A 25404-nucleotide genomic window follows, 5' to 3' on the forward strand; every position below is an offset into this window, starting at 1 on the left:
TGTATGCATGCTTCTCTTACCAGAATTCGTACAAATACTCTTTGGGCTTTCATGGTCAGCTAAAGTTAGAGAGAAACAAAAATGAAAAATAATAATTTTAATTTTACTAAGTGGTGCAGAATTATTCTTTCATAAGAATTACAGATCTATTTCAGGCTTAAGTATGGACTTTGTAACCTTTTACAACTCTATTTCAGTGCCCATGATGGTCCCCAAAACAACCTCAGAGACGTTAAAGCACAAGATCAACCCCTCAGCTGGTGAGACGTTTCCACAGGCAATAGATGTCTTGCTTTATACTCCAGGTGAGGTGATGAATTTCTCTGTGTTAGCTTTAATTAGCCTATAAAGCAGGTTATCTCCCAGCACCTGGTATTATGACTGCCTGATTCTGTTCGCATTCTGACAGCCTTTGGTTGCGTATAGAATACTAAAACAGAAAAATCATTAAAACAGAACAGTAATATTGCATATTAAGATACTCCAAGGTATACTTTTAAAGTTGTAATTTGCTTCCCTATGTGTGTATGTGTTATAATAGCCTTCAATTATGTGTTAATGCGCTGATTTCCCATTAAGACTTCCACCTCATTTATTGAGCAGTGGAAGAAGGATGCTCCACTACTGATCAATATTCATTCACCGTTCCTTTTTATCATCTAGCAGAGTCATATGGGGGTGTTTTGTGGAACCGCAGCGCAGGGAATAGTGTACTACCTCTTGAAATCCCAGACAGATCGATATTCCTGTGGCTCTCACTGCATCCCGTGTGATCCCATGTCTAATTCATTGAACGTGATTTAAGTCCACTCCTGAAGAATGCTTTATCATGTTTCAAAAAGTGTATCAAAAAAAGCGTATCAAAAGTTTGATAGTTGGCAAATTTGTACCTCACTGATTCAAAACGTGCTGGGGAAAAAAGAAGTTAAGGACAAAAGCCTCATATCATTTCAGATGCTTAATTTGGGTTGTCATGGATCTGATTTTTCAGAGCAGTCATATTCCACTTCTTAATGAGACTTGAATATAAATTCAGCTGTGCACCTCAGGTTTAATGTCTGGATGTGAGGAGTGTGCTGTACGTGAGAAGTTCTGGATTAAATGACTTAATTGTGTGTTCTGGTTCAGGAGCACTAAGAATTCCCTAGAGATCCTAACTTCTGCCTCACTCACTGCATGCATTTAGCCAGAAAGCGAAGAAGTCCTAGAAATAACCCTCCTTTGCTGCAAGGTCCTGATCTAATTCAAAAGCAAATCTGTACAGTGCAGGACATCTGGCAGCGATCTGTGGGAGACAAAGTATGTGATCATACGTGTAAAACCAGAAAAAAACAGGCATGTATCTGAGGCTGTTCACAGTGGGTGTGAATGTGGGAAGTGGAGCTACTAATTCTGGGTTAACTTCATAACCTTCCTAGTCTTCTGATGCAAATTCACGTTTAATTCCTAATATTTGAGCAATTTGAGACAGAAGTCAATTTCACAGTTAAGGAAGTGGGCAGGAGGAACTGTGTGTATGGTGGTGGTGAGGGCATGGTTGTGCCTTTCTCTCTTTGTAGTGCGAAGCTTCTAAATGGAGCTCTCATGTTGGGGCAGATGGAGTGAATGGCTTTATGAGTTTTATTTCGTAGGGCTTAAAAGCCTCCCTGCAACCCCAGTTAGCTAAGCAATTAGTTGTCAGTGAAAAAGATTCTCTCTGCTCCGAATAGCATCGAAGTGTGAGATTACACCATCAGGTGGGCTCAACAGATAGATGAGGAGCACAGATTCATCGTGAACTGTGTCATTGGATTCATCAGCTGGAGATAGAAGTGCCAGAACACAGGTGTACTTTGTTAGAAAGTTGCTCTGCCTAACCTAATGCTGTTTTTTCCCTGTCTCTCCAAAAATGGTTTATTTTCTTCTCTGTTTTGTTTCTAGGGCATCTTGACTCTACAGAAAGACCTGACAGTGCTCACCCGAAACTCTGGTGTGCTTTAAACGAGGGGAAGGTGGTGGTCTTTGATGCGTCTACCTGGTCTATCCAACAGCACTGCTTCAGAATGGGCCGCTGCAGGCTGGTGAGACTGATACGTATCGCGACTGCTGCTTCAGCTTGCTTTTCCTGTTGCTAGAACCTGTGTGACCCTGAATCGTGGGCTAGGCCACGCTGTTACTCATTGAAAGTTGTGGGAGGACATCCAAGTTGCTTGTGCTACGGTCAGCTTGGAGAAAGGGAAGCTTTTAAGGAAAAGGGAGAGGAGAGGAAATGGATTTATACTGAAACAACTCAACTGGTAGGAAGTGATGGATTGAGTGTTGGTCAGGTGTGCTGCGCTAGTGGCATGGGCTCTTGGGGCAGGGAGGCTGCTTTGAAACAGCTTGAGTGGAGAGAATCTACATAAAGAGAAGCTGAGGAGAGCCTGAAGAGTACATGGAAAGTCACCTGCGCTGAAGAACTGGAAACTGGTGCAAGGAAACCAGTGGATGATTTCGTAAGAGAGAGAACAGTCGAAAAGAAGATGACTCTAACAACAGATTAAGGAGATGCTTGACTTGAAACAAGTAACTTGAAAGGGAGAGGATAACAGGGAGAGCTAAATCAGGTTTGGGACTGAGTGAAAAACGTGCAGAAGAAAGCAAACAAGCAGCAAAGGATTTGGGCAGGGGACTTGCATGGAAGTTGAGAAACATCTTTGTGGATAAATGTGGGAGAAAGGGAAAAGTAAAGCTGATGGTGAGGGGCTGGGGGTGGAGGAAAAGTAGAAAAAAGTAGAGAAAAAGTAGAAAAAAGTAGAAAAGTAGAAATTTAGGGGAGGAGTTGGATGCCAGCATGTTCTGGAGAAGAGGAGGGAAGTTTGGAACTTACGGGACTTGGGAGGGAGAGAAATTAAAAGTTTCTGAATGGGGGAAGGATGTTCCAGAGACAGTAGTGATATTTTCAGAGGCACCACTTCTAACTAAAGTGGGAAGTATGTTTATATCAGATGGCTAGTGCAGCTTCTGATCCAGAGGACAGAAATACACTAACCTCTGTGGTTTCCCCTGGCACCATCTGTAACTTTTACTTTGTGTAAGTCAGGAAACACGGCTTTGAGTCAATAACCAAGATACATTATTAATCCTAATTGCTGAAGGTTAAACTCGGCAGAGATCTGTCCCTTCTCTCTCTTCTTTCTTTCTCTCTCCCCTCTTCTCCAGCAGAGCAAAGGATAGAATACTGGAGTGCTGAGTCTTGATCTTGTTACAGTTTTATGGTAATTACTGTAACTCTTAATGCACCATTTTTCCATGTTACATTCAAAAGTGTTCTTCTTCTGAATTGTGTTTAATCCTGCTTTTTCTCCCCAGACTTGTATGGTGATGGTAGAACAGAGTCAAGTGTGGATCGGCTCTCAAGACTCCATTATTTATATAATCAACACCCACAGTATGTCGTGTAATAAGCAGCTAAATGATCATCGTTCTGATATTACAGACATCGTTGTGGAGAAGAAGAACGGGATACCCAGGTATATCTAATTACACTGTTTTCTTCTCAAAATACGTTTACAATCAAAAGTGAAAGACTGGAAGAGTCGTGGACGTAAGGAGAATCTTTCTGTGGTTAAATACAAAGCCATTTTATGTAGCTAGAAAAGTATTCCTCAGTCTGGGCAACTTCAGCCTGCAGTGAGCAGAGGACCAGTTAAATGTCTAAGTGACGCAGTGTGGTGCCTTAATTATTCGACTGAAGCAAAACCAAAAAATTAACTTTGCTCGTGGAAAAAGAGCGTAGAGGAAACCAGTGGCTGATTTTCTGAGGTGTTGGAAGGAAAGAGCCTTACAGAGAGAACTGGACACATTAGGGGGCTGGGCAGTCACCAACTATCTGAAGTTTAACAAGAGCAAGGGTCAGATTCTGCACCTGGGAAGGGGCTACCATGAATATATGTACAAACTGGGGGATGAGATGCCGGTGAGCAGCCCCTCAGAAAGGGATTTGGGGATGTGGTCAATGACAAGCTGAATGTGTGTCAAAAATCTTAATCAAAAGTCCTAACAGGCAACGGTGTTCAAGAGGATTATGGGGGATGTTTTTGTTGCACTTAACTCCTCAAGCATGATGTAATCGATGCTCTAGTTCACTTTGAGGTCTGAATTATACTGCAGCGTTTCAAGTGATACAAAGTCTTTAGAGTACGGTCTTAGAAGAAGACAAAAATATATCTCTGCGCTGGAATACTTCAGTTCCAAGAGGAGACAAGCAGCTTGAAAGATGGATGCTTGGCTGCAACGCTGTTGGTTGCTTAAATACGCTTTCACTACAAGGATCGAATTGGACGCTTCAGAATGGGATCCAAAGCCCTTGTGACGAGCAAAGTGCCTACACAAAACGCAGCTGTCTAGCTATGTAGGGTGTAGTAAGGGAAGGAGGAAAGTGTAGGTCTTTTCCTTAGGCATCTTGGTGGGAATAGGATGATGGGATGGACGTGCTCTTGTTCTTTCAAGGCTCTGGTCACTGTTTCAAATAATTGAACGAGGCTGAGCGTTCACTGCTAACATGATTTGTGTCTGGCTTTGAAGCCTCTTGGGCTTCCAGTCTATGAAGTGAAAAATGTTAATTTGGCTTAGTGTAAAATATGCTATTTCGCCAGTAAGCCTCTTCTGTTTATGAATTCTGCTTTGAACATGAATGCACACTGTGCTATTATTATTAATTTTTTGTCTGTACCAACAGTGAAGCATACTCGAGCAGCTTAGATGGAACGGTGATTGCTTGGAACATCAGCACTCTGAAAGTTAACCGTGCGTTTCAGCTGCCCTGCCAGAACCTCACTTCCATCAAACTTCATAACGACCAGCTGTGGTGCTGTAAGTTCATTACTCAAACAATTAACCTTTTTTTTTTTTAATCTTCACACAATACGCTGTTTTATTAGGCAGAACAGCCCATTAATCTCAAACACTGACTTTTCTGTATGTGATATTCTTTCCACTTGGTCTGTTTAAGCAGTCTTCAGCAGGTGAGGCTTCCAAAACACTTACATAGCTGGATCTTTCCTAAAGGTATTGCCCCTGCTGCAGGATATGACTTCTCGCTACACCCTGTTTGTCTGCTCTTCCCTGTAAATTGGAATGGAAAGCTTTGAGAAAGCCCTTTTAAAGTCTAGAGTGGCAATGATGTTTGCAAATTGCATTTGATGTTTTGGCTAGATTTTATGTTATTGGTCTGACTTGGTAATCCTCACACCTGCCTTCTGGCCCCGAACCTGTCAGCCCCTCTGCAGAAGTCTAGATGAATAAAGGCAGGATTTGTGTTTGGGTAAAGGATTATCTCCTAATACTCCTTTAGATCTCCTAATGTAAAGGAGTTTGGTTTTTTTCCCCTCATTGTTTTTGGACTCTTAACAGGTGTTTGTGCTGCAGAATAGTAACCAGAGTTTAGAGAAAGGACAGATGTAAAAAATAGGTACTGTAAAAAAGAGGAAGAAGAACCTCAAAGATTTCACTGTTGACTTGGGAAACAAGACAGCTGTTAGATGCATCTGTTTTATTTTGCCTGCTTTCCCCATGGTTTGTGGCTGTGGAAGAAGCAGGCACTTCTGCTAACAGCGCTTTCTCTTTCATATTGAAGGTACTGGAAGTTGCATACTCGTAATGTCAACTTACGAATTTCGACTACAGATGAAAATTGATTATCACCTGAAGGATTTGCGTTCGTATTTCCTCTGCTTCCAGCTCTTTCCTGAGGTATTAAATTCAAATTGTTAGTCATGCTGTCTCCATACCACGTTATGTGGTGTTACAGGCGAAAATATAGTTACTTCTCACGTTATGCTTCCTGTCAGCAGTGCTGTTAAACACGACTTTCTGTCCTTTAGAGAAACGAAGTGTGGGCATCTTACTCGGGGAGCAGTGACCTGTATATTTGGAACACCAAAGACTTCACAAGCATGCCCCAAAAAATTCATCTTCAGGATTGCTCTGAGATTACCTGTATGATACAAGTTAAAAACCAGGTGAGAGACATTTGGGCTGTTCTTACTTGTGGAATTCTTTACTAAAGTTTTGTTTGTTCGCAACTCTCTTGGGCTGTTAGCTACTTTGCAGGGTGTCTGTACATGTGCTGCTTTGAAACATTAATTCTCCTTTGAAATCAGAGCACAATACAACTAACTGCTATGACCGTACCCCAAAATGTGTGTCATCAGTGATTAAATGCATGGTGGCTGTTAGTAGCCATTAACGTTTTCAGAGAACTGTAGAAACTGGAAGTTTAGGTCCCTTGATATTTAATCTAAAGGCTCCTGCAACTGAGCCTTGGAAGAGGTTAATAGACAAGCAATAAATGCCAATTAGCATGCCTAGCTTTGTAGACGACCTTTTTCTTGTTTAGTTACCACGTGCTTAACTCGACAGAGACCAGTGGAGCTAACAGCTTCCCACCTAGCTTTCCTGTGTCCCTGCCACTTCTGGCTTCAGGCTGCGTACCTGCTGTTTCAGTAGTGTCAGTAGCTGTAGTAGTGATACCACACGGACAGGCTTACATTTAACTCACAAATAAATGGTTAATATGTATCTATTGGGGGAAAAAAGCTTCCCCCTCCCTCAGATTTTCCATACTGCCTTCCTGTAAAATGACTTTTTTTTCACGAGTGCCTCATGAAGCAGGGAAGCTTTCTGTGCCCTTGGCTCCGTTTGTGATCCGAAATGAGAAAAGCTGACCTGTAAATTAGAGGGTTGTTTGGAAAGCCAAAGTAATTAAGCTCTCTCTTATTCTACTTAGAACTTTGCTCCTTTTCTCTTTTGCTCATTCCTCACTCAACTCCACCTTAACTAACATTGACTTAAAAGAAACAACTGGAAAATATCCCTGCGTGATCCATCTCCTGACCCCGAGTGTTCAATACACCATCTTCCGGCCTGCCTCTGTTGTCCGAGCTTGTCGTCGTGCCCGGAGCACCCACGCTCCTCTTCCTCACGGCACTGCAGTTAGGAGAATTAACTTGTCGCCTGGTAAAGGCTAACAACGTATTGTTGGGGTTCTCTTCCGCAGGCTTGCTTTTAGGTGCTTTAATTAAAAACAAGCCATGCTCTTTCTGTAAGTCCAACCATCAGCCAACACTACAAGTCCACCTCCAAACCATGTCCCTAAGCACCACATCCACACGTCTCTCAAATACCTCCAGGGATGAGGACTCCACCACTTCCCTGCAGCCTGTGCCAGTGCCTCAGCACTCTTTACAAGGAAATCCTTACTGGCGGTGAGCATTAATACACAACGGGGAGTGCTTACCTCGTGCAAAGCTGTGCACAGCACTGCTACGGCTGTTTTGTAGCGGGTTGGAGCACGTACATCTGACCCTGCATTCTGGGCCTGACAGAGGCAATAACAACGCCCCTCAAGGAATTTACAAGGACCTGGCCTCTACCTTCAGTCTGCTCCCCTTAAACTCACTCACCGTCCCTGGGTCTCGTTTAGGGGTACTAAACAAAAAAAAAAGGGTATACCTCTTCCTCAGTTTTATCTATTTTTGGATCCGATTTCTGTAAATCTGATTCCATCCTGAATTTGCTGGTTCTGCAGCTTCCTGTAGCAGCAGGTTCCAGAAATTCACTGACAGCTGTCTAAAGAGAAGTGCTTTCTTCTGCATGAAACTAAACTCTTTCTGGTTTCCACATGGGTCCCTTACTTCTCTAGTTGTGGGATTTGTTGAAAAGTAGTTCTACGTTCTCCTTCTACATTCTCATCTGCACTCTTGTGATCTTTTTTTTTTTTTTTTGTAAACCTTAATCTGATCTCTCCTTAGCTGCCTTCTCTCCAGACTAAGGAGTCCTGGCTTTTTTAATCTTCATTTATGACAGCAGCACGTTGTCCTTGATAGGTTTAGTTACCCTTCCCTGGATCTTCTGTGTCCTTGCGCTGCGTGACCAGAACTACTCGTACCACTCAAGATGGGAGCAGGCTGAGGTTTATGCAGCAGTGAAATGACCCCTTCTGTCTGCGCCATGTCTGTGGAACCAAAGACAAGTCAAGAGCTTCCTGAAGAATCAAAATCCTTGCACTCCATTCCGTCCGCATGGGCACTAACACTCTCCTGGACCTCCAGCAGGACACTGAGGCCGTTTTCCCTCTTACAGAAGCCCAGCTGACTTGCTCCCAATAGATAATCTTAAAAAATATTGTGTATTAATGCTCACCACCAGTAGGAATTTCTTCATTTACTCAGTGATCGTATTCTCTGTGGTGATCTCTGCTGTCTTTCCAGGGATGGAAGTCAGACTTGTTAGTCCGATTATTTTGTTTTTCCTAACGATACTCTTCAGGACCCCTTTCTTTGTAGGGGAAGCCGTGAACTCCAACAAATACATCTAAAGGAGATTCTCAGCGTTCCTTTCTTCCAGCTTAGCAAGAGAGAACCCTCGCTTTATTGTCATGGCAAGCAAAACACCTGTCTCGACTGTGTCCTAGAACAAAATATAACAAAAAATATTGTTTTGTTACATTTTTCTTCCAGTTGTGGGTCGGCAGCAGCGGAACATCACAAGGCAAAACCAAAGGGAAGATCTACGTGATCAGCGCTGAGAAGAAGACCGTGGAGAAGGAGTTGGTTGGTCACGCCGACACAGTAAGGGCACTTTGCTCGGCAGAGGACAGATACGTCCTCAGTGGTGCTGGAAAGGAGGAAGGGAAAATTGCAATTTGGAAGGTTGAATAGTTCAGCTTTTCAAAACACGTCTGCCTGGGCTGGAAGAAGTGAAGTCCTCAGGCTCTGTTTACTGTAGCATTTTGCATCTATTTCAACCACCCGTCAGTGTTATTTTTGTATTTATTGAGTTATTTTTAGGAGCTACATTGTTGTAGAAAATCAGACCAGAAGTGAATCTCTCCTTGCACCTTGTATTGCACCTGCACGTTTGATAAAGAAATGGAAATGTGAATAGCGGGGCCGCTGGCTTTAGATTTACCCTATTTTGGTGTGAAGGATCAGAGCTGGAGGCCAGACCCTGTGATGCAGGCTGCACTGAGTCAGCCAAAGCTAGCGGAGGATAAGCTCGGTGACTCCACAGGAGCTCGTCCTCAGCGATGCATGGACTACCTTAAAAACAAACAAACAAATGTCTTTACAGCCTGTAATAGCTGGAAACGTTCACTGGAGGGAAAAAGAAAAAAAACACAAAACAACAACACAGAACCCCATCCCTCCAAAAAACCAACGAGACCCCAAACAAAACACCCAAATGTGTTTGATTTATTGAGTTACTGTAAATGCCTGGTACCTTCCTGAACCAGCAGATTTAGGCGGGAGGACTGTCTGTTACCACGTCTGTATATTTATGGTGCTGTTATTTAAAAGGTAGGTACAGGCAGGCTCTCCCTGGTAGCACTGAAAGCTTCCTGCTGGTAAAGCGAGATACTTGGGTAGTCTCCGTAACGTTTTACTTCTTAAACCTGTTCTTCCTGTAAAAACAATGCAGTTGAGACTCGTAACACTTTGTGAAACTGATTTTTTTTTTTGAAGCACTTAATACATGCAGCAGTTTATTATTACTAGTTTATTGAAAGAAAGTATCTTATACTTTCTTTTGTAGGCAACCTTTTTAGTTGCTGTGCAGACAAATCCCTGCCAGCCCTCTCTTCAGTCACCATTTCTGTAAGCAGAGGAGCTGCTGTTATTTAATGGAGAACCTGCTTAATTTAATTTTATTTTATTTTAAAGTTCTGCAAAGTCATCAAACTACTCCTCAGTTACTGGAGTGGGCACCATCAGATTGCAGTCTAAGGGATTCTTTCAAGCAGCATTCCCTGATCTCTTCCTGAGTTTGTTTTTTTTTCCCATTGGTAACAAAATCATCTTCAATTAAAACAATAAATCTTTGCAGAATAATTTTATTTGTATCAGTAAAGTGGAATACAATATTTAAATTATTGTAAATAGAAGGAAAAAATGGGCTGCTACTTTTTTAACAAATGTAAACTGAAGTGTAAACTACTGGAAATGTACTTCATGTAATACTTCTGACTCTTTCAATGTACTGACAAAAGGTTTTGTCATGTGATGGCAATTGTAATTTTATCTTTTTAGTATATTTTTTTTTCAATTTAAGAATATTAAACACTATATTGATACTCCAGGCTGTCTTTATATCTTGTTCTTTTTCCTGTGTAACTTGGTACATGATACAAGAATGATTTTTAGCATTGACTTGCATCGTCTCTGTGCGTTACGGACAATGGCTGCCTGCATTCCCCTCTACATATTCTCCTTCCTAAAAACAGCTTCTGCTGCTCATGTGCCCTTTGTTGAGCCCCTCATCTGTAACTTTCAGGTTCCTTATTTCCTCCCCAGGCACGGGCCTGGCTGCTGGGAGTAAGTGACATGAATTATTTACTGAATTAAAAGGTTTCTGTGTACGAAGGCACACGAGCTGCTAGTGCAATTCTCAGTTGTGGAGATGGCCCCAGCTCCAGCAACCTGCCTGGCATTGCCTGTGCTCTCACCCCTGCAGGACTCTAAACCTGGTTTTGCTTCTCAGCTGGTCCGCACCCAACTTATCTAAATGTCAGATGGCAAAAATACTTTTATGCCAGTAAATTCTCTAACTGATCACAGAGTCCAGTGTATTTGTTGAACAGCAGCATGGCTTACTGACTCGATGTCTCCTTTTCCAAGCACCGCTCTCTTTGCCACCCTCTGTTGCTACGGCTGCTGAACACAGGCTTGTAGGAAAGCGGTTTAACACAGTGGGCAAAACCACGAGTTGCCCAGATCCTTCTGGAAAAATCAGCCCTCCCCAGGAGCAGCAGCAGTGTCAATTCAGCTGACTTGCAGCACAATGCCACGTCACCTTCTCTCTCCTGGTGCGATGAGAAAGCTCAGGTATGTGTTTTCTTACTATTTCTGATTTGCTCCAGCACTGCGGTCATGGAAGTGAACCTGCACGACCAAGGCTCTGGGGTTTTGCTTGGTTTTCAGCCTGCTTGTTCTTGTAGTGATGGGGGGGAAGGCTCAGGGAGAGGGGCCCTCAGCCCCAGTTATCCTCAGAGCTGCTCTTTGCCACGACGCAAGTCGGTGGTGGGCAGCCCCCGCTGGACCTGCTGACTGATGCTGCCCCTCAGTTTGTGTGGTCTTTGCTCAGCTCTTGCCCGCTGTTTCACCCTGGGGGAAGCTGTTTGAGGTGAGACCGCCTTCTGGCTGCGTTCACGTAACGCTCAACACCGCGTTGGCCCTTAGTGCTAAAATGCTTGGTTTTTGTAAACCTTTTGCTGAGCCTTCCAAGTCAAAAGCAGATTGCTTTTGATCAGGGGTTCAAAACAAGCTGCCAAGCAGTGGGGAGAGTTTTACGTTCTACCTGAGATTGTCTTCTCCTCAAAACAGCATTTAGAGGTTGCTACACCAAGTTTTATAAGTATTTATAAATAAATTATTGCTCAACCAGAAAGAGGTGCTGCATCCTGTATTACAGACGGGTGATATTTCTGTTTTCACTTGCCCAGAGAGGCTTTGGCTCCTCGCTGCCTGTCTCCGTTCAGCTTAACACCGAGTAACTGCCTGCCCGAGGGGACACGGAGACCTTCTGAGCTCTAGGAAGCCCCTTTGAGGAGCAGCGATGCGGCAGGGACCTGTCTGAGCACACTCAGTGGCCCTTGAGCCCAGTGTTGAGCTGCTGCTGGGGCTGGTCAGCTGTGACGTGAAGCCTTCAAGCTCGGTTCGCCCCCACCCCGAGCTGTCCTGTGCCACCTCTTCTACCGCTTGGAAATGTTCCCCGTTTCTTGGCAGCCGGCTGCAGACCAAGGTTTAACTTTTGGGCTGTCCCGTCCTGCAGTTGATTAGTCAAGCCGAGGGATGGCAGCATCTGCTTCTGGAAGTAACCCACAGGAACTGCGGAGAGGGGAGCTGCCTGGAAAGCCGCTCCGGCTCGTGCTGGCTGCGATTTCCCCGATGGGGCTGTGCAGTGAGGAAACGGCCTCGGCCTAGGCCCTGTTGCCTACCGAGTGACCCCTTTCTGTCACTTTCTGTAGTGAAAAAAGCAGAAACCATCACCTCACCGCTGTCGTGGCTTGCTTACCTCTGTCTTCTCCGCATCATTTCAGCTGCTGTGCCCCTCCGGGTGCCTGAGGAGCCCGCTTGCCTTTCCAGCATCCCCGCCACGATCTCCTGAGGATGCAACACGCCTCGTGGCGGCTGTCTGGCTGCACGGCTTTGCTGTGGATCCTGGCTGTGAGCAGCTCAGAGGCCATTTGGGGGCTGAGGATAAGGTAGGGCGTGCTGGATGGACGCTGCAGGGTTCCCTGCAGGCACCTGGCTTTCCCCACTGCCCACCACCCTTGGCCCCAGGTTTTGGCCCGCTTTTTCCTGCTGTAACTCGCTGCTCATCACTGCAGCCCCTTTAGGGCCTGGTCCCTGCTGGGTGGCTCCCCCCGCCCCTTTTTGGTGCCCCGAGCCCCCCTCCTCCCTTTGACGCACCCTTGCCCCCACACCGTGAGACACCCACGAGGCTGAGTTTGTTTCTTTGCTGCTTTTGCCTCCCTTTGGCCTCCTCGGTTTTAATGACAGCAGGAGAGGACAGGGAGGGAGGACGAAAATGAACCAAACGCTGCACGGGCATCACGTTTTTCTGAGCTGCTGCTGCTGCTCCTGGAGAAGTTCCTTCAGGAGAAGCCACAGACCGAATCCATCAAGTAAACTGCTGGGAATCCAAGTGGGAAAGCTGACATCTTCGTGCTGCAGGTTTAACCCTGCCAGCCGGCGTATGTCATCTGAGACAGCCGTCCCTCCAGCGTTCCCCTATTGTCACCCGCAGAGCACGAGGGATTAATTAGCTTGGATGCGAGCTGTGGTTTTTGGAGGCTGCTTATGGTTGGTTTCAGAGTAAAGCCTGACCCTTTTTCCTGCAGAAACGATCCCATTCCCCCCTGGGCCGAGGGTCTCACACCACAGTAAAGCGGAGGAGAGGCTGCCGTGCAGGTAAAGGAGAGAGGAAGCTGTCCCCGAACTCCTCTGCCCTTGCAGCGCTCTCAGCACTGGCATTTGCTGGCTTAGCAGGTGGCTGCCGCCCCTCGCCTTTGCCTGGGAATGCAAAGCACTGAGAGCAACCAGCAAAAAAACCAGGCGTGCACCTCTCCCAGGCTTCAGCACGTTGCTCTTCCGTGTGTATTCCCTTCCTCCTACACCCAAACGTGAACGGTGTCACAGAAAAAGTGCCCCCACCCGAGCCCCCTACAAACAACGCAGGACCGCGAGCCCCAAACTCTTACTGAAATGTTTATTAAGATCGAACTTCAGAACAACGGATTGGAACACAACGTCTCGTGAAGTAGAATATCTCTAAATTGAATTTTTTTTTGTTTTCTATGCATAAATGAAAAAAAATCGAGATTATACAAAAAGAACAGAAAGTGCAGAACACAATAAAACAGTTCTCATGCAACAAATCTTTTTGTTTTTTGACCTTAAAACAGAAAGTAAGCTCAACAGTGTAGAAATAAAAAACATACATACATTATGCCGTCTATGCACTCAAACATTCATCTGTGACATTACTTTTCTTTATCCCTTTTTCCTCATAAAACTTAACATTATGTGTTTAACACATGCTTATAAACATTGCTAAACTCAGCAAGAGCTATTATAGTGCCCCAACTTAATAAGTTGATAAAAAAGTAGTTGTCATATGGCCAGTTCACAAAGGAACTAAATATTCTCTTTTTATTTTTTTCCGCTATGAGATGCCTATATGCAGCTTTCTATTAATATGAGGCATTTAAAAGAAGCTGGTCATTTGGCTACCAAAAGGGCTTAGTGTTCATGTTACATCAGAAAGAAAATTATCATCGGGAACTGCCAATGTGGTAAGAGAGAAGTCTCCCTGGTTTTGGGGCTGTTTACTACAATTTGGCTACCGCTGAGGATTGAATAGGTGCAGGCGATGCCTGGCTGAGCAAGGCAGCGCTCCTAGAGCTCCACCCACAGCTCCGAAATTTCTGAAACTTCTGAAATTTCAGAACAACGTGGCAGAGCATGCCGAAGGGAACCCGTGTCCTGGCTTTTCTGTAAAGCTTTAGCAGGTCACAGCCGCACCAAAAGCCTTGTGATTTGAGAAAAAATTTGAATTTGAGAAGAAATTTGAAAATACCCTCTTTTTTGGGGGGAGAAATATTTGCCAGTAAAGTGCTGTAATTTCGTTCAGTGTCAGAGTGCCCGTGTTTCCCTGTGCGAGGCTGAAAGCCTGAGCCCCTTGGTTATTATCTAACACCATTTCTAACTGGCCAGGCTGCTGAGCTCCGAAACAAAACGGCGGCTGGCAGCTGAGCTGCTGCAGCTCGCCTCTGCGCAGCGCTTGTTCTGGATGCAACATGAGAAACAGAAAACTTTGGGTAGCTCCCCTGGTTAAAATGACCACTTTCAACGCGCTTTACAAACGTTCAGCTTTGTCGTTTAAGAATAACAGCTAGAGGACTCTCTGTAACCATAAAAGTTTCTGCAAAGAAAAATAAAATTTGGTATTTCTTCTACACAGTCATTAACAACATTTCTGTGCAACATTTGGTGTTCATTAACATTTATTTGGCCTATGAAAAGGAAACGAGGACAAAACAGCTGCAAAGAAAACCAACTTCTCTTTCACAATAGATACTTCAGATGCCGAAGCTGCTACATGTGCTTGGAATATCATGCAGGAGTTTACTTAGTGATTTAAATAAGATATATACGTACAGCTGAGCTCGTCGCGCAGCAGGCAAGGACGAGGGAAAACCTGGAAGAACTCAGTTGAAAACCTTGCTGAGTAGAGCGACGAAGAGCACAACCACCCACGGTATTTTGGCCCAACCGGTGTGTATATGCAGGCACACAGACGCCGACACATGCACGCACGCACTCACCTAAAAAAAAACCTCTCGGGGATCGAACTAGAATTCATCGCAGAGACTGAACCGGCGTCGCCTTGGGCTCCCGAGGCAAGGGGAGAAGGACAGCGCGTGTTTCAGGGAGCGCTAACCTCTGCTGGATTTACTGGCTTCCTCCCTCCTGATGATGAACAACCCACATCTTTCCGTGACTGCTTATTGCCAGCGCTCGCAAACGACCAGAGCCGTGTTCTGAAAAGGCTATGTAGGTAATAAATCTCTATGAACGTCATCTAACCAGCAGGAAGGGAAACATTCCGAAGAAATTATTGCTTCTGGAATCTCAAATCGCCAGCCGCGAACAGTTCAGACCCGACTGGACTCTTGCGATAACCCAGCGGTGCAAAACCCTTGCTACGCCTTGCTGAGCGGATCGGTTTGAGCTTCCCTGCCTCCCTGTGGATACTCCTACCCGTGCAGCTCACCGACCACAGAGTCCTCACGAAACACTCGAGAAACTGAGAGCTAACGGTGCCTGATGCCGAGGTGTTACAGGTCAGAAAGACCGCAGCAAAATCCATTACAATTGTTTACAGTATAGAGCAACTCAGAAGGAAAACACTGCACCTCAGACGACTGCATGAAGGTCCTAGGACACGGAGCGCGCGGGATGAGCTCGTACAGTAATACCCGCAAACAAAAAATGACACTTACTATCACCAGGAATTAAAAAAAAAGCCCCCTCAACTCTCTCTTCCGCAATGAAGACATAAAATCATACTAGTTTACCTTTAATTGTGACAAAACCCATCTTTTCTGTATCAAAATAAAGGTAAGGGACACATCTAGACACAAACGAGTGCCCGCTCTACCCTGAGCAGTGCCGGGGCTAGGAAGAAAACTCTCATAAATTCCAGAAAAAGCATTACTCTGAAAGACGTCAGAAACCATCGCTGGCGAGCGTGCTGGAAGTCAGCGCGGTGGTTTCACGGGCTGGCCGAGGTACAGAAGGAGATACTTTGGCAGGGGCTGCCCCCAGTTAATTCTTCTGGCAATACTACAAATACTTCAGCCTGTTTACAATGGATAATTATTTCCTTTGGCTTTAGAGGGCAGTGAAATAGAGCTTCCTGCTACAAAGCGGTGTGCGTATTCATGCGTTGTGAACGGTAATTAAAGAACCCCATAAACAATCCCAAATCTGCCTTTTAACGTCCGATTCTTTGAAACGAGGCTCAGCAAAACGCTGGCTGGGACAAACCGGCCCTGCTCTGCCTGCGACCGAACCCCCCTGGGCTGGAAATGTCGTTCTCCCCCCTCACTGCTTGCCCCGACTGAGAAAGCTAAAAAAGAGCGCGTGACCTCACCCCCCAAAAACTGTTTTGCGTTCCCTCTGCAGGACGTGCAGCGAGAGGGAGCTTCAGCATCTCCCTGTCGGACCTCGGTGAGCTCGGCCGCGCTGTGAAAGAAATCCTGGCTTACAAAGGTGCTGCGTGGAGCAACGCCGGGCTGAAGCTACATTCACAATCACCGAAACCGCGACTTTGCGGGGAAACGGGGTAAGGCTGGCACTGACCAGAAGATGCAGGTTTTCAAAGTGTAGAAGAACGTTTTGAGAAATAGAGACTGAAATAAGGAGTACTCGACAGTGTTCACTGAACCAAAAGCAGAATCTTCAAGAAGTTTTAAAAATAAAATATTAAAGCCACTTTAAAACGTCTAACTCAGTTTGTATTTTACACGAATGCCAGTTATAGGGTGAAATACAACACGCATCTCTGTTATATAGGAATATCACCAGAATATATTAAATGTAATTGAGATGATAAAATTCACGGCAGAAGTTCAGTTAAAGTGTTTCTCACAACTGATTTCTTCAGCAAGGTCTCGTATTTTTCAGTAGTACTATTCCCCTGTCCGAACACAGTTCACAGTATGTGTTCTGAATAAAAAAAAAAAAAAACTTAAAGAAAAAAAAAGACTTTTTTTGAGACATTTGGAAAAAAAATAGAAGTCCTGTGCGATTACATGTACTTAGTGCTCGGCGATTTCGTCAGCCTGAAAACGACATCGTCACCCTGGACAGCATAAGGACGTCGGCACCGACCGAAAGCCTTCAGCTGAAAACCACACCGTATGCCACCGGGAATTCGTCAGCGATGCCAGCCAAGACCGCACGTCGACTTCAAATATACTGAAACATCCATTTCTTAAATACATCGACAATTCAAGTAATTTATTAAAAACTGCTTCTCATTTGGAAATATATACTTTTTTTCTTTTGACTGACTATATTGCAGCATGATTTCCACATGCATTTTTAAAGTACTGTAGTATAAGAAGTTTGAGGCAGCAGGAATCTTACGACGAGCTGTGTGATTTGTCTGTTTAGCACACGCATTGACTGCAGCCCGTAGGTCCATGCGAAAATGGGTAAATAGCATCACAAACACTTCTCAGAAGACGACAGATGGAAGTTCGGGTTCTGAAGCTGCTTTAAATGGCTGCCGGATCTCCGAGCTTTGTCTGCCCATGGACTGGGGAACTGCCAGCGATCCAAATCAGGTTTTAAATCGGATTAGCACAACTCTTTTAACCTCTTCACAGCAAATGTCTTTGCACTGCAGCTACGTCCTGAATCAAGGAAGGGGGCACGGAGGTTGCGCTGACGGAACTGGTACAGCAGCTCGGGAGAGCTCCAGCCTACAAGTCCTCCGACACACGGACTGGAACAGCAACACATGCTAGTGGATTGGATTTTAAGGCCTAAAAACTGTTTCCGACACAGATTTTTTACACAACCAGACTATGCCATGAAGTTACAGAGGTAGGCCTTCGTTGTTGTACTGACACTGTGCCCTTACCCCGGCTGCTGCGTTCCCAGCCGGGAGGTTAAAGGATCAGAAAAAGTGCAATTAAGCAACGGCTTTCCTTTCCCCACGAGCGAGAATTCGCACGCCCCATCCCACGAAGCTGACCCCAGGGACACCCTCCCCCACGGCAGCTTCACCCAGAGACGATCAGCTTTAAACGCCAAGAACACCCCAGAGCTCACCGGCACACGAAACTCCCAGCGAGAAATTGTCACGGCGTATTCCAATGACATTCATAAAGCTCAGCACTCGTGACAAAAACCTGCGAGTGCCGACCACCTCTCCCAGCCGCTATGGTTCACATCACGCACCCAACGCCACCCGCCTGGGACAAGCAGCAGACGTGGGGGTAGTTGTTGAACAGCATGACTAAAAGGACTCACAGCAGTTTCTCAGAAACCGCAGCAATTGCTTTTTTTTTTTTTTTCTTCTTGAAAATAGAACTATTCTGTAGTAATTGCACTAACGAAAATATGAAATCTAAAATTAATGTTAAAGAACTGTAGCTGTCAGACCAATAATACGCTCCTGAAAAAAACTGATCAAGGTGTCTAAGCGTTTGGTTCAGCTACTGCACTAGTGAAATCTGAAATGTTCAGACAAAAAAACGGCAAGAGACTATAAGTCGAGATAGCTTCCATTTTCAGTTAGTTTAAAAACAGCCGAAAACTTAATTTTTCTAAGTGCTAATCGTATACACTGTGAGTCTCATGCAGATTAATACAACTTATTTGAAACCTAAACGTATTCGCAATAAAAAGTGTTCAGAAATGACATTTCTAAGTTGTAGAGAAAGCAATTAGCATCATAGCTACCTGTTCAAACCTATATTAAGGACTACAGAATTTCATTTACATTTTTGCATGAAACTGCCTTTTCTTCTGCAACTTTAGCTACAAGTAGTGAAGATCCTAATTTGTTTTCCTGGGAAAAAAAAAAAAAAAAAAAAAGAAAGAGTTCTTGATCCTGCACCTGCACTCCCTGGAATGTGGTGAACAAGCGTCGGCCTCACACGGCTGACTCGCTCTCCAGCTCCGACGCGGCGGTGCCCTTGCGCGTGAGCTTCAGTACGGTCGGCTTCTCCGCGCTCGTGCTGCTGCCCTCGGTGGTCTCCGGAGGACCCAGTCCTTTCTGCTCTTCCTTCGGCTCTTCGTTGACTTCGGGGTATATCACCAAGAAGGTGGCTGTCAAAAACCCCAGGAAGGATCCCACCGAAGCCACCATGGGAATGACTCTGACCGTGCCAACCAGATCCACCACGCCGCCAAGGGCGGAGGCCACGAGGATCTGGGAGATGTAAACCTGACACGACAGAATAGCACAGTCTATGCCAAATCCTCGCTTGGAGTTCCCAGGGCTGTGGTGAATGTACTGGGAAAATACAAGAAACATGTCAGGAGGTAAAGCAAAGCAGGAAATCAAATATTTAAAGACTGGTATCTTCCTCGAATATCTCATCCATGTGGTCAACTTTAGGCCATGTCCAAAGCAACAAATTCCTTATCTCCTTATCAAAGCCTCCTCATCTTACCCCGAGGTAGGTATTTACTGTGGCACTCCTAGCGTGACTTTGGCTCCAGGATTACCTTTCGTAAAAAAAAAATCTACGTGGAACCGTTGCTGAAAATTATTTCTGTGATTTTAAAAAGGAATCTCCCTTCCAATCCCAGCACAGAAACGTGTTACGATAAATAATCCTCGTGTAATCTGTAATCCAAATGTCACAGTGCTAAAAACCGGGCAGTAAAGCTGTCCTCATTTCCAGCAGCATCAGTCTGCCTTACATTTCCCTAGACTGCAGGTCCAGACTCACCTCAAGATCTAAGACTGCCAGGAACCTAACTAATGCTACCCTAACAGCGGCAACCACCATGTATATAATAAAATACTCCAATTACTATTTTCTCTCTCTTTATCTACCACGTGCACGCAAATCCTTTCATATTTCAGCACAGGATAAAGCAATCGTGACCCCACTGAGCCCACTTCACGTTAAATTCCACCCGACCTAAGGAGCAGCTCTTGCTGTTTGCTATCAAGGATGAATCCCTGCTTTTGCACATGTCCCATCAAAGCAGGTATCTCAAATAACTGGATCTGGTAAATCTCCTTTGTCACTTCGATCTTCGGAGAAGCGTGAATGCTCCACCTTGATCAAAGTATTCCACATACCTCTTTAATATCATGGTATTGTCCCAGAAGCGCGTAGGGGCAGTAGGAGATACTCATGGAGACTATTCCCATCGTGCTGATCATTATCATGGTGACGTACACGTTGGGGAACATAGCCATCACTGCAGTGCCAAGAGAAAAACCCAGTGTGCCCAGGATGTAGATCACCTTTATGCTAAGGTCGTAGTTGTCCAAGTATTTCTGCAACAAGGCTGCAAAGATCAAGAACAAAACAAACACCAGCTTACTTGGTGAGGTTTTACGGTATTGACACGGCCGTGGCAGCTCGATATGCTGTTTAGGATTTGGATGCTCACGGCATATTTGGCAAGGCTTAGCATCGCTGCTCAGCCCTCACTGGGAAAAGGACGCACTGCTGCTTCAGAGAGGAACTAATGAGCTCAGGGACTTGCCTAAAGCCCTGCTACAAGTCTGCAGCAGAATTCAATAACGTGAAACTCAATCATACCACGGTCCACTCTGTGGAAGTCCATTCATTAATGTTATCTATTTATTAAACGTCATCGATGCAACCGTACCCTGAGCACAGAGCTGTTTCTAATGCAAGCGCATTTGCTAGATGAAATGATCAGGTGATTGAAGTTTTCAGCCGTATTTCAGTTTGTGTTCAGACACAAGCCACCTGCCTGAACTTCGATTTGACACGTCTCAACAAAGAGGCAGCCCCATGGTACTGAGCGGTGCAGGTGTGCCTGCACGTGGGGTGTAAAAGGCAGGATTTAAGTCTGTCAGAAGCTCTCAATTTCAGAGCCTGTATTCCAAGCCTACATTGTCACGAGAAAGCAAGAAAGAGACTTTCAGAAATATGTAATTTTCATTTTAAAACAGTCTTTGGAAAACCCTTTTTATGTATGCTTGAATCTTCTAACAAGCAAAATTTTAGTTTCCTGATGAGTAGCTAAATGCCATTTAATGCTTCAGATACTAACTGAAGCAAAACCATTTTTATCTTGCAGTACATCGATGAGGTGCATTGCAGTGTCTGGTTGTGCAGTCTCTTACCTGAACAAACGGCAGCAGTAGCAGCATAAATCACCAGTCCCCAGCACCCCATCTGAACTCCCGCGTTGTAGGCATGTAACTCCGTTGAATTGGAAGGGGCCTGCACCAAATGCAAATACAAAGACATTTTCTTTTGATGAGCACACCTCAGAAACCATCAGCTCCAAGCAGGTCTGCAAACGGCAACTCCTCTCTTACCTTTGGATCGCCCTGAAAGATGACCTGGCCCATGAAATCCGTGTAGAACACAGCTTCAGCGATGATCGAGAACCACGTTAAGAGGTGACAAACGCACAGTCTCAGCAGCTCCTTTGGCATCTTCAGCATCGACAACCACAAGAGCCTGACAGTGGTTTCAGTTTCCCCCTCCTCGCTCTCGGTGTCTCCGCTTGAGTTTGTCGTGCCGCTCTGGTTCCTGTGCCGGTACCTCTGCCGCTGCCGCTTCTGCATGTCGTAGATGTCGTTCATGCTGCGCGAGGACTTTATCAAGACGATGGCGTTGGCTCGACGGAAGCGATAGCGGTGAGAGCCGATTTTGCCGTAGTAGGAGAAGGTGTAGGAGGGCTGCCGGTAGAACATGTGCCTCCGCCTCCGCATGGAGTTGGAAGTGCTGGACTGCTTCATGCCTATTCGAGCGTGGCCGTTGAGGAACTCTTTTCGTAGGGAGCCGTTCACGTTTGGGACTTTGTCTTCATTTAAGCGATTATCGAGCAACATTTCCTCCTCCTTCTCGTTGTCCCTGAGGAAAGGAGAGAGGTGGTTCAGTTTGGACTTCATCATCTCTTGGCTGGTGTTGTGGGGAGTGTTTGGATACGAAGCGTCCTGAAAAATGGAGGGTTCGATGTCATGCAGGAAGAGCAGCTCTGATTCGATTTCCAAAGTGGCGTCGGGCATGTGCAGCACGGAGTCGCTCTTACTCCTCACAATGTTCACCTCAAGGAACTCCATGTTGAGATCGTGCTCGGACTGAACCTCGTCGTGGAACATCGAGGCTCCGTACGGCTCCTCCTCGCTGATCACATTCAGCCGATTCAGAGGGGGGAGGCTGCCGCTGAATTTGACACTAGAGAGGGTGTCTCCTTCGTCGTCAATCCTGTCCTGCTGAGGGTTATATTGCTCTTCTTCAATGCTAAAAAGGTGGAGAGCAACGGAGACCGAGAAAATGATGGCTGCGAAGAAGAAAAGGACTTGCTCTTGAGATTTAAAAATAACACCCAAGAAGGTCTGTGTCCAGTCCAGCCCTCCTAACATATAACCGATTGCTCCTCCGAGGCCTGTGGGAGACAAAACGGAGTTATGTCAATATGCACGGCCAAAAAAGCACACTAAACATGACAGACAAGTGGCTTAAATCAGACAACTTCAACAAAATTTAAATGAAAATTTCTTTGGTTTTTGGTTCACAATGTAACAAAATGACAGATAGGGCTATTTCTTTGGTAAAATGCCTTCTTTGGGACACATGGATATACTCTAGCTCTGGACAACCTGCGGGCTGCAGGACTAATTTCTGCTGCCCTTACAGTTTCCACGCATCCATAAAGACACGGAGGAGTAAATAAACAAGATGCTTTTGTGCAAAGCTATGTTCTTTGGGACTGTACAGATGCTACTGTATGGGAGAAAGGCTGTTGCTCCCTTAGCCTGAAAAGGGATGCAGTGCCTGAAGGGTGCCTGTTTGGGGAAAAATGGTAAATAAAGGAAGGACTGCAAGTGTTTGGAGGATACGTCTTCAGATTCATGTCTTTGAGTGAGCATGTACTGCTGCTGAAAGGTGCAGCAGTGACTCTGCTCCTCAGTTTGTAGGTTACTGCCCTTTTCTCAACAGGTCTATGCATACAAGGTTCACTAACAAGTAAAGCACCTGGGGAAAAGAACTTAAACCTACGTTTAAGTAACAGAATAGCTCCAGTTTGCTGCTGCTTAGCTTTGTCTATTCATCATATAGCACCAAATGCTGAAAGTCCTAATTTTAACCAAGTGGTTTAAAAATTTTACAATGCTAACCACCACCTTGTTGCTTTATGCCACAAGGTACGTGCTCTTTGCACTTATCTTTCATACCCCGTTCAGCCTTGAGAAGACTGAGAGGGGATCTTATCAATGTTTGCAAGTATCTTAAGTGTGGGAGACAGAGGGATTTGGCCAACCTCTTTTCAGTGGTTTGTGGGGACAGGACAAGGGGTAATGGCCACAAAATGGAGCACAGGAAGTTCTGCGCCAACATGCGAAAGAACTTCACGGTGAGGGTGACGGAGCACTGGGACAGGCTGCCGAGGGAGGTTGTGGAGTCTCCTTCTCTGGAGATATTCAAGGCCCGTCTGGACGCCTACCTGGGCAGCCTGCTCTAGGGAACCTGCTTTGGCAGGGGGGTTGGACCCGATGATCTCTTGAGGTCCCTTCCAACCCCTACAATTCTCTGATTCTGTAAGTAATTTTTCTATTCTCTGCCCGGGGTTCCATATGGGTATTTCCTCCAAGACAGCTGCACTATGAGCTTCAATACCAGTAAGGAAGTGGCAGTGGTAAAGGATGAAAAAACAAGCAGTGAACTCAGGAAAAATCAATTCAGCCAAAACTCGGTCATCAGGAAGAGCTGACAGCTGCCAAGACCACACCAACTAGCCACATACCAGCTGAAAAGGCGTGGATGTTCAGGGCCATATCTTGTTCTTCACTGTCCACCACATCCAACAGGTACGCCCGAATTGGCCCTTCCGTTGCATCGGCGCAGAAGTCCAGCACCACAACGCCAAGCACCGTGAGAACTATACCGATGGGCTGCTTGTCCGGGACGTCGCCAATAGCCAGACCTGAGGGAGAACAGGAGAGGAATCTGAGCACGTCAGCCCAAAAGCAAACACTACAAAGAGCAAGGTTAATCTCAAGAGAAAGGTGGCCAGCACACTTACTGGAAACATTCCTTTGCAGAATAAACTGGCAATTTTAGCTCTCTGGCACAGCTTCATGGAAGGTCTGGAGCAGAAGATTATGTTTTTACACTTGGAAGGCTGACATTTATTTTTCAGAATGCTATTTTTAAAGTGTCTCTTAACGCTTTGCTAGCATTGGAGGTTATTTTGTGTTCCTCGTGTATTTTCCTCCAAGGGCTGAAGGCTGCTCTTATAAAAGACAGCCACGGTGAGAGAGGAGAGCATCCAAAAGCAGAATGACAAACCTCATCTACTGCCAGAGAATTTTTGATAAAACTAATAATTGACAAAGGCGTGAATTACTTGAATCTGAGAGATTTAGTTGTTAGACATGCAAGAGTGATAAAAACGTTAGCGTAAATGAAGATGGCTGTGGAGAGAGATGAGCTGGCTACGGAAGAGGTCTGGAGAAGACCATGGGACGTGGCTCACTTCTGCTGAGTTCGCTCCAGGCTCCCTTGGGAGAGGCACGGCAGTGTTCGCAGTGCTTTTCAGAAGGGGTTATTCTCTCAAAATCTACCACAACAACATCCCAGGAACGGATGCCTAACGAACACGGATCACTTACGCAATGCACTGCAACAACCTCTGTGCTTAAAGAAGTTTCACTGAGCAAAAGTAGCTCTGGGTATCTGAAACACGTGGGTTTTCTAGAAAGCTATGCCATAGACTGTGCTATTGTGTAAGGAAGAACAGGAGAAAAGTCAAAAACTATATTTTGTGCTGATTTATTAGAAGGTGAGATACTTCAATATAAACCTATAAAAGATTTGCTTGCCAGTATAAATGGCCTCTGCCCTAAGCCAAGGTGAGGAAATAAGAGCTCCTTGTCAATTAAAATCTTGCCATAGGGCTGCAGTCTAGTATTTTGCCTACATCTGGAGCTGGAGGAGTAAGCCTTGGTGACACAACAACGAAGCACAATTGGTACCATACGAGAGCAATTCAAATAATTGATATTTATTGCTTGGGTAAATTCAAAAAACAAGCTAAACCTTGTTCATCTGAACAGTTTGTCCACTGCAATTTGCAGAAAACTGAAAAGCTTCGTATGTCAATCCAATCTGGCTTTGAAAAGCTAACGTGCTGAGCCAAGGCAATGTTCCGCTCACTTCCCTCAATTAGTACAACTTTTTCACAATAGAGCTGTACCTAACCCAAAAAAAAAAAGAGAGCCAAGAGGATATTATTAGGTGTTAAGTTCCTTTCATTTGCATCACAATGTAAACATTTCCCAAATGTACTCGCTGTCACCTCTCTTACACTAAATTTACAAAAGAGTCTTAGATTGGAGATTAAGTTCTGTAGTAAACTATGTTCAAGGAGAACTATTTTTACCAGCTTTGATGGGGGCTCAGGAAAAATTATTTTCCCACATCGTTTTTGATAAACAAATATTAACTGTGCTCTGGACTTTTTCAATACCGGGTCTAAGAAAAGCACAAGAAAAAGTGAAAAGATAATTTTTGAAATAATGCTGGAAACAGGATGTGTTGCCAGATATGCATTAAAGGGAAAACGGATCACAACAGGAAACATTTCCCTGTGAACAGGTTGCTACAATTTTCCCATGTCAAGGATCGCCGAAATT

General features: G+C 45.1%; 2 protein-coding genes across 10 annotated transcripts in view; one reads left to right on the forward strand and one right to left on the reverse strand.

Annotated features, from left to right (window-relative positions):
• The window catches only part of DENND3 (DENN domain containing 3), a 35950-nt gene extending 26805 nt beyond the window's left edge, over positions 1 to 9145 (forward strand). For both annotated transcript variants that reach the window (XM_080582079.1, XM_080582080.1), the window contains 7 exons: positions 198 to 305; positions 1921 to 2060; positions 3331 to 3491; positions 4700 to 4833; positions 5597 to 5712; positions 5844 to 5981; positions 8481 to 9145. In XM_080582079.1, the coding sequence (XP_080438205.1) occupies positions 198 to 305; positions 1921 to 2060; positions 3331 to 3491; positions 4700 to 4833; positions 5597 to 5712; positions 5844 to 5981; positions 8481 to 8681 (998 nt within the window). In that variant the 3' untranslated portion in view covers positions 8682 to 9145. The remainder of the gene's footprint in view (positions 1 to 197; positions 306 to 1920; positions 2061 to 3330; positions 3492 to 4699; positions 4834 to 5596; positions 5713 to 5843; positions 5982 to 8480) is intronic.
• Positions 9146 to 13218: 4073 nt separating this feature from the next.
• Positions 13219 to 25404, reverse strand: part of SLC45A4 (solute carrier family 45 member 4) — an 82061-nt gene continuing 69875 nt past the window's right edge. For all 8 annotated transcript variants that reach the window (XM_080582118.1, XM_080582119.1, XM_080582120.1 and 5 more), the window contains 5 exons: positions 23514 to 23693; positions 21079 to 22154; positions 20881 to 20980; positions 19858 to 20069; positions 13219 to 19056 (listed from right to left, as the gene is read on the reverse strand). In XM_080582118.1, coding sequence (XP_080438244.1) covers positions 18694 to 19056; positions 19858 to 20069; positions 20881 to 20980; positions 21079 to 22154; positions 23514 to 23693 — 1931 coding nt within the window. In that variant the 3' untranslated portion in view covers positions 13219 to 18693. The remainder of the gene's footprint in view (positions 19057 to 19857; positions 20070 to 20880; positions 20981 to 21078; positions 22155 to 23513; positions 23694 to 25404) is intronic.

The sequence above is a fragment of the Anser brachyrhynchus genome, assembly GCF_964034855.1.
Source record: "Anser brachyrhynchus genome assembly, chromosome: 2".
Lineage (NCBI taxonomy): Eukaryota > Metazoa > Chordata > Aves > Anseriformes > Anatidae > Anser > Anser brachyrhynchus.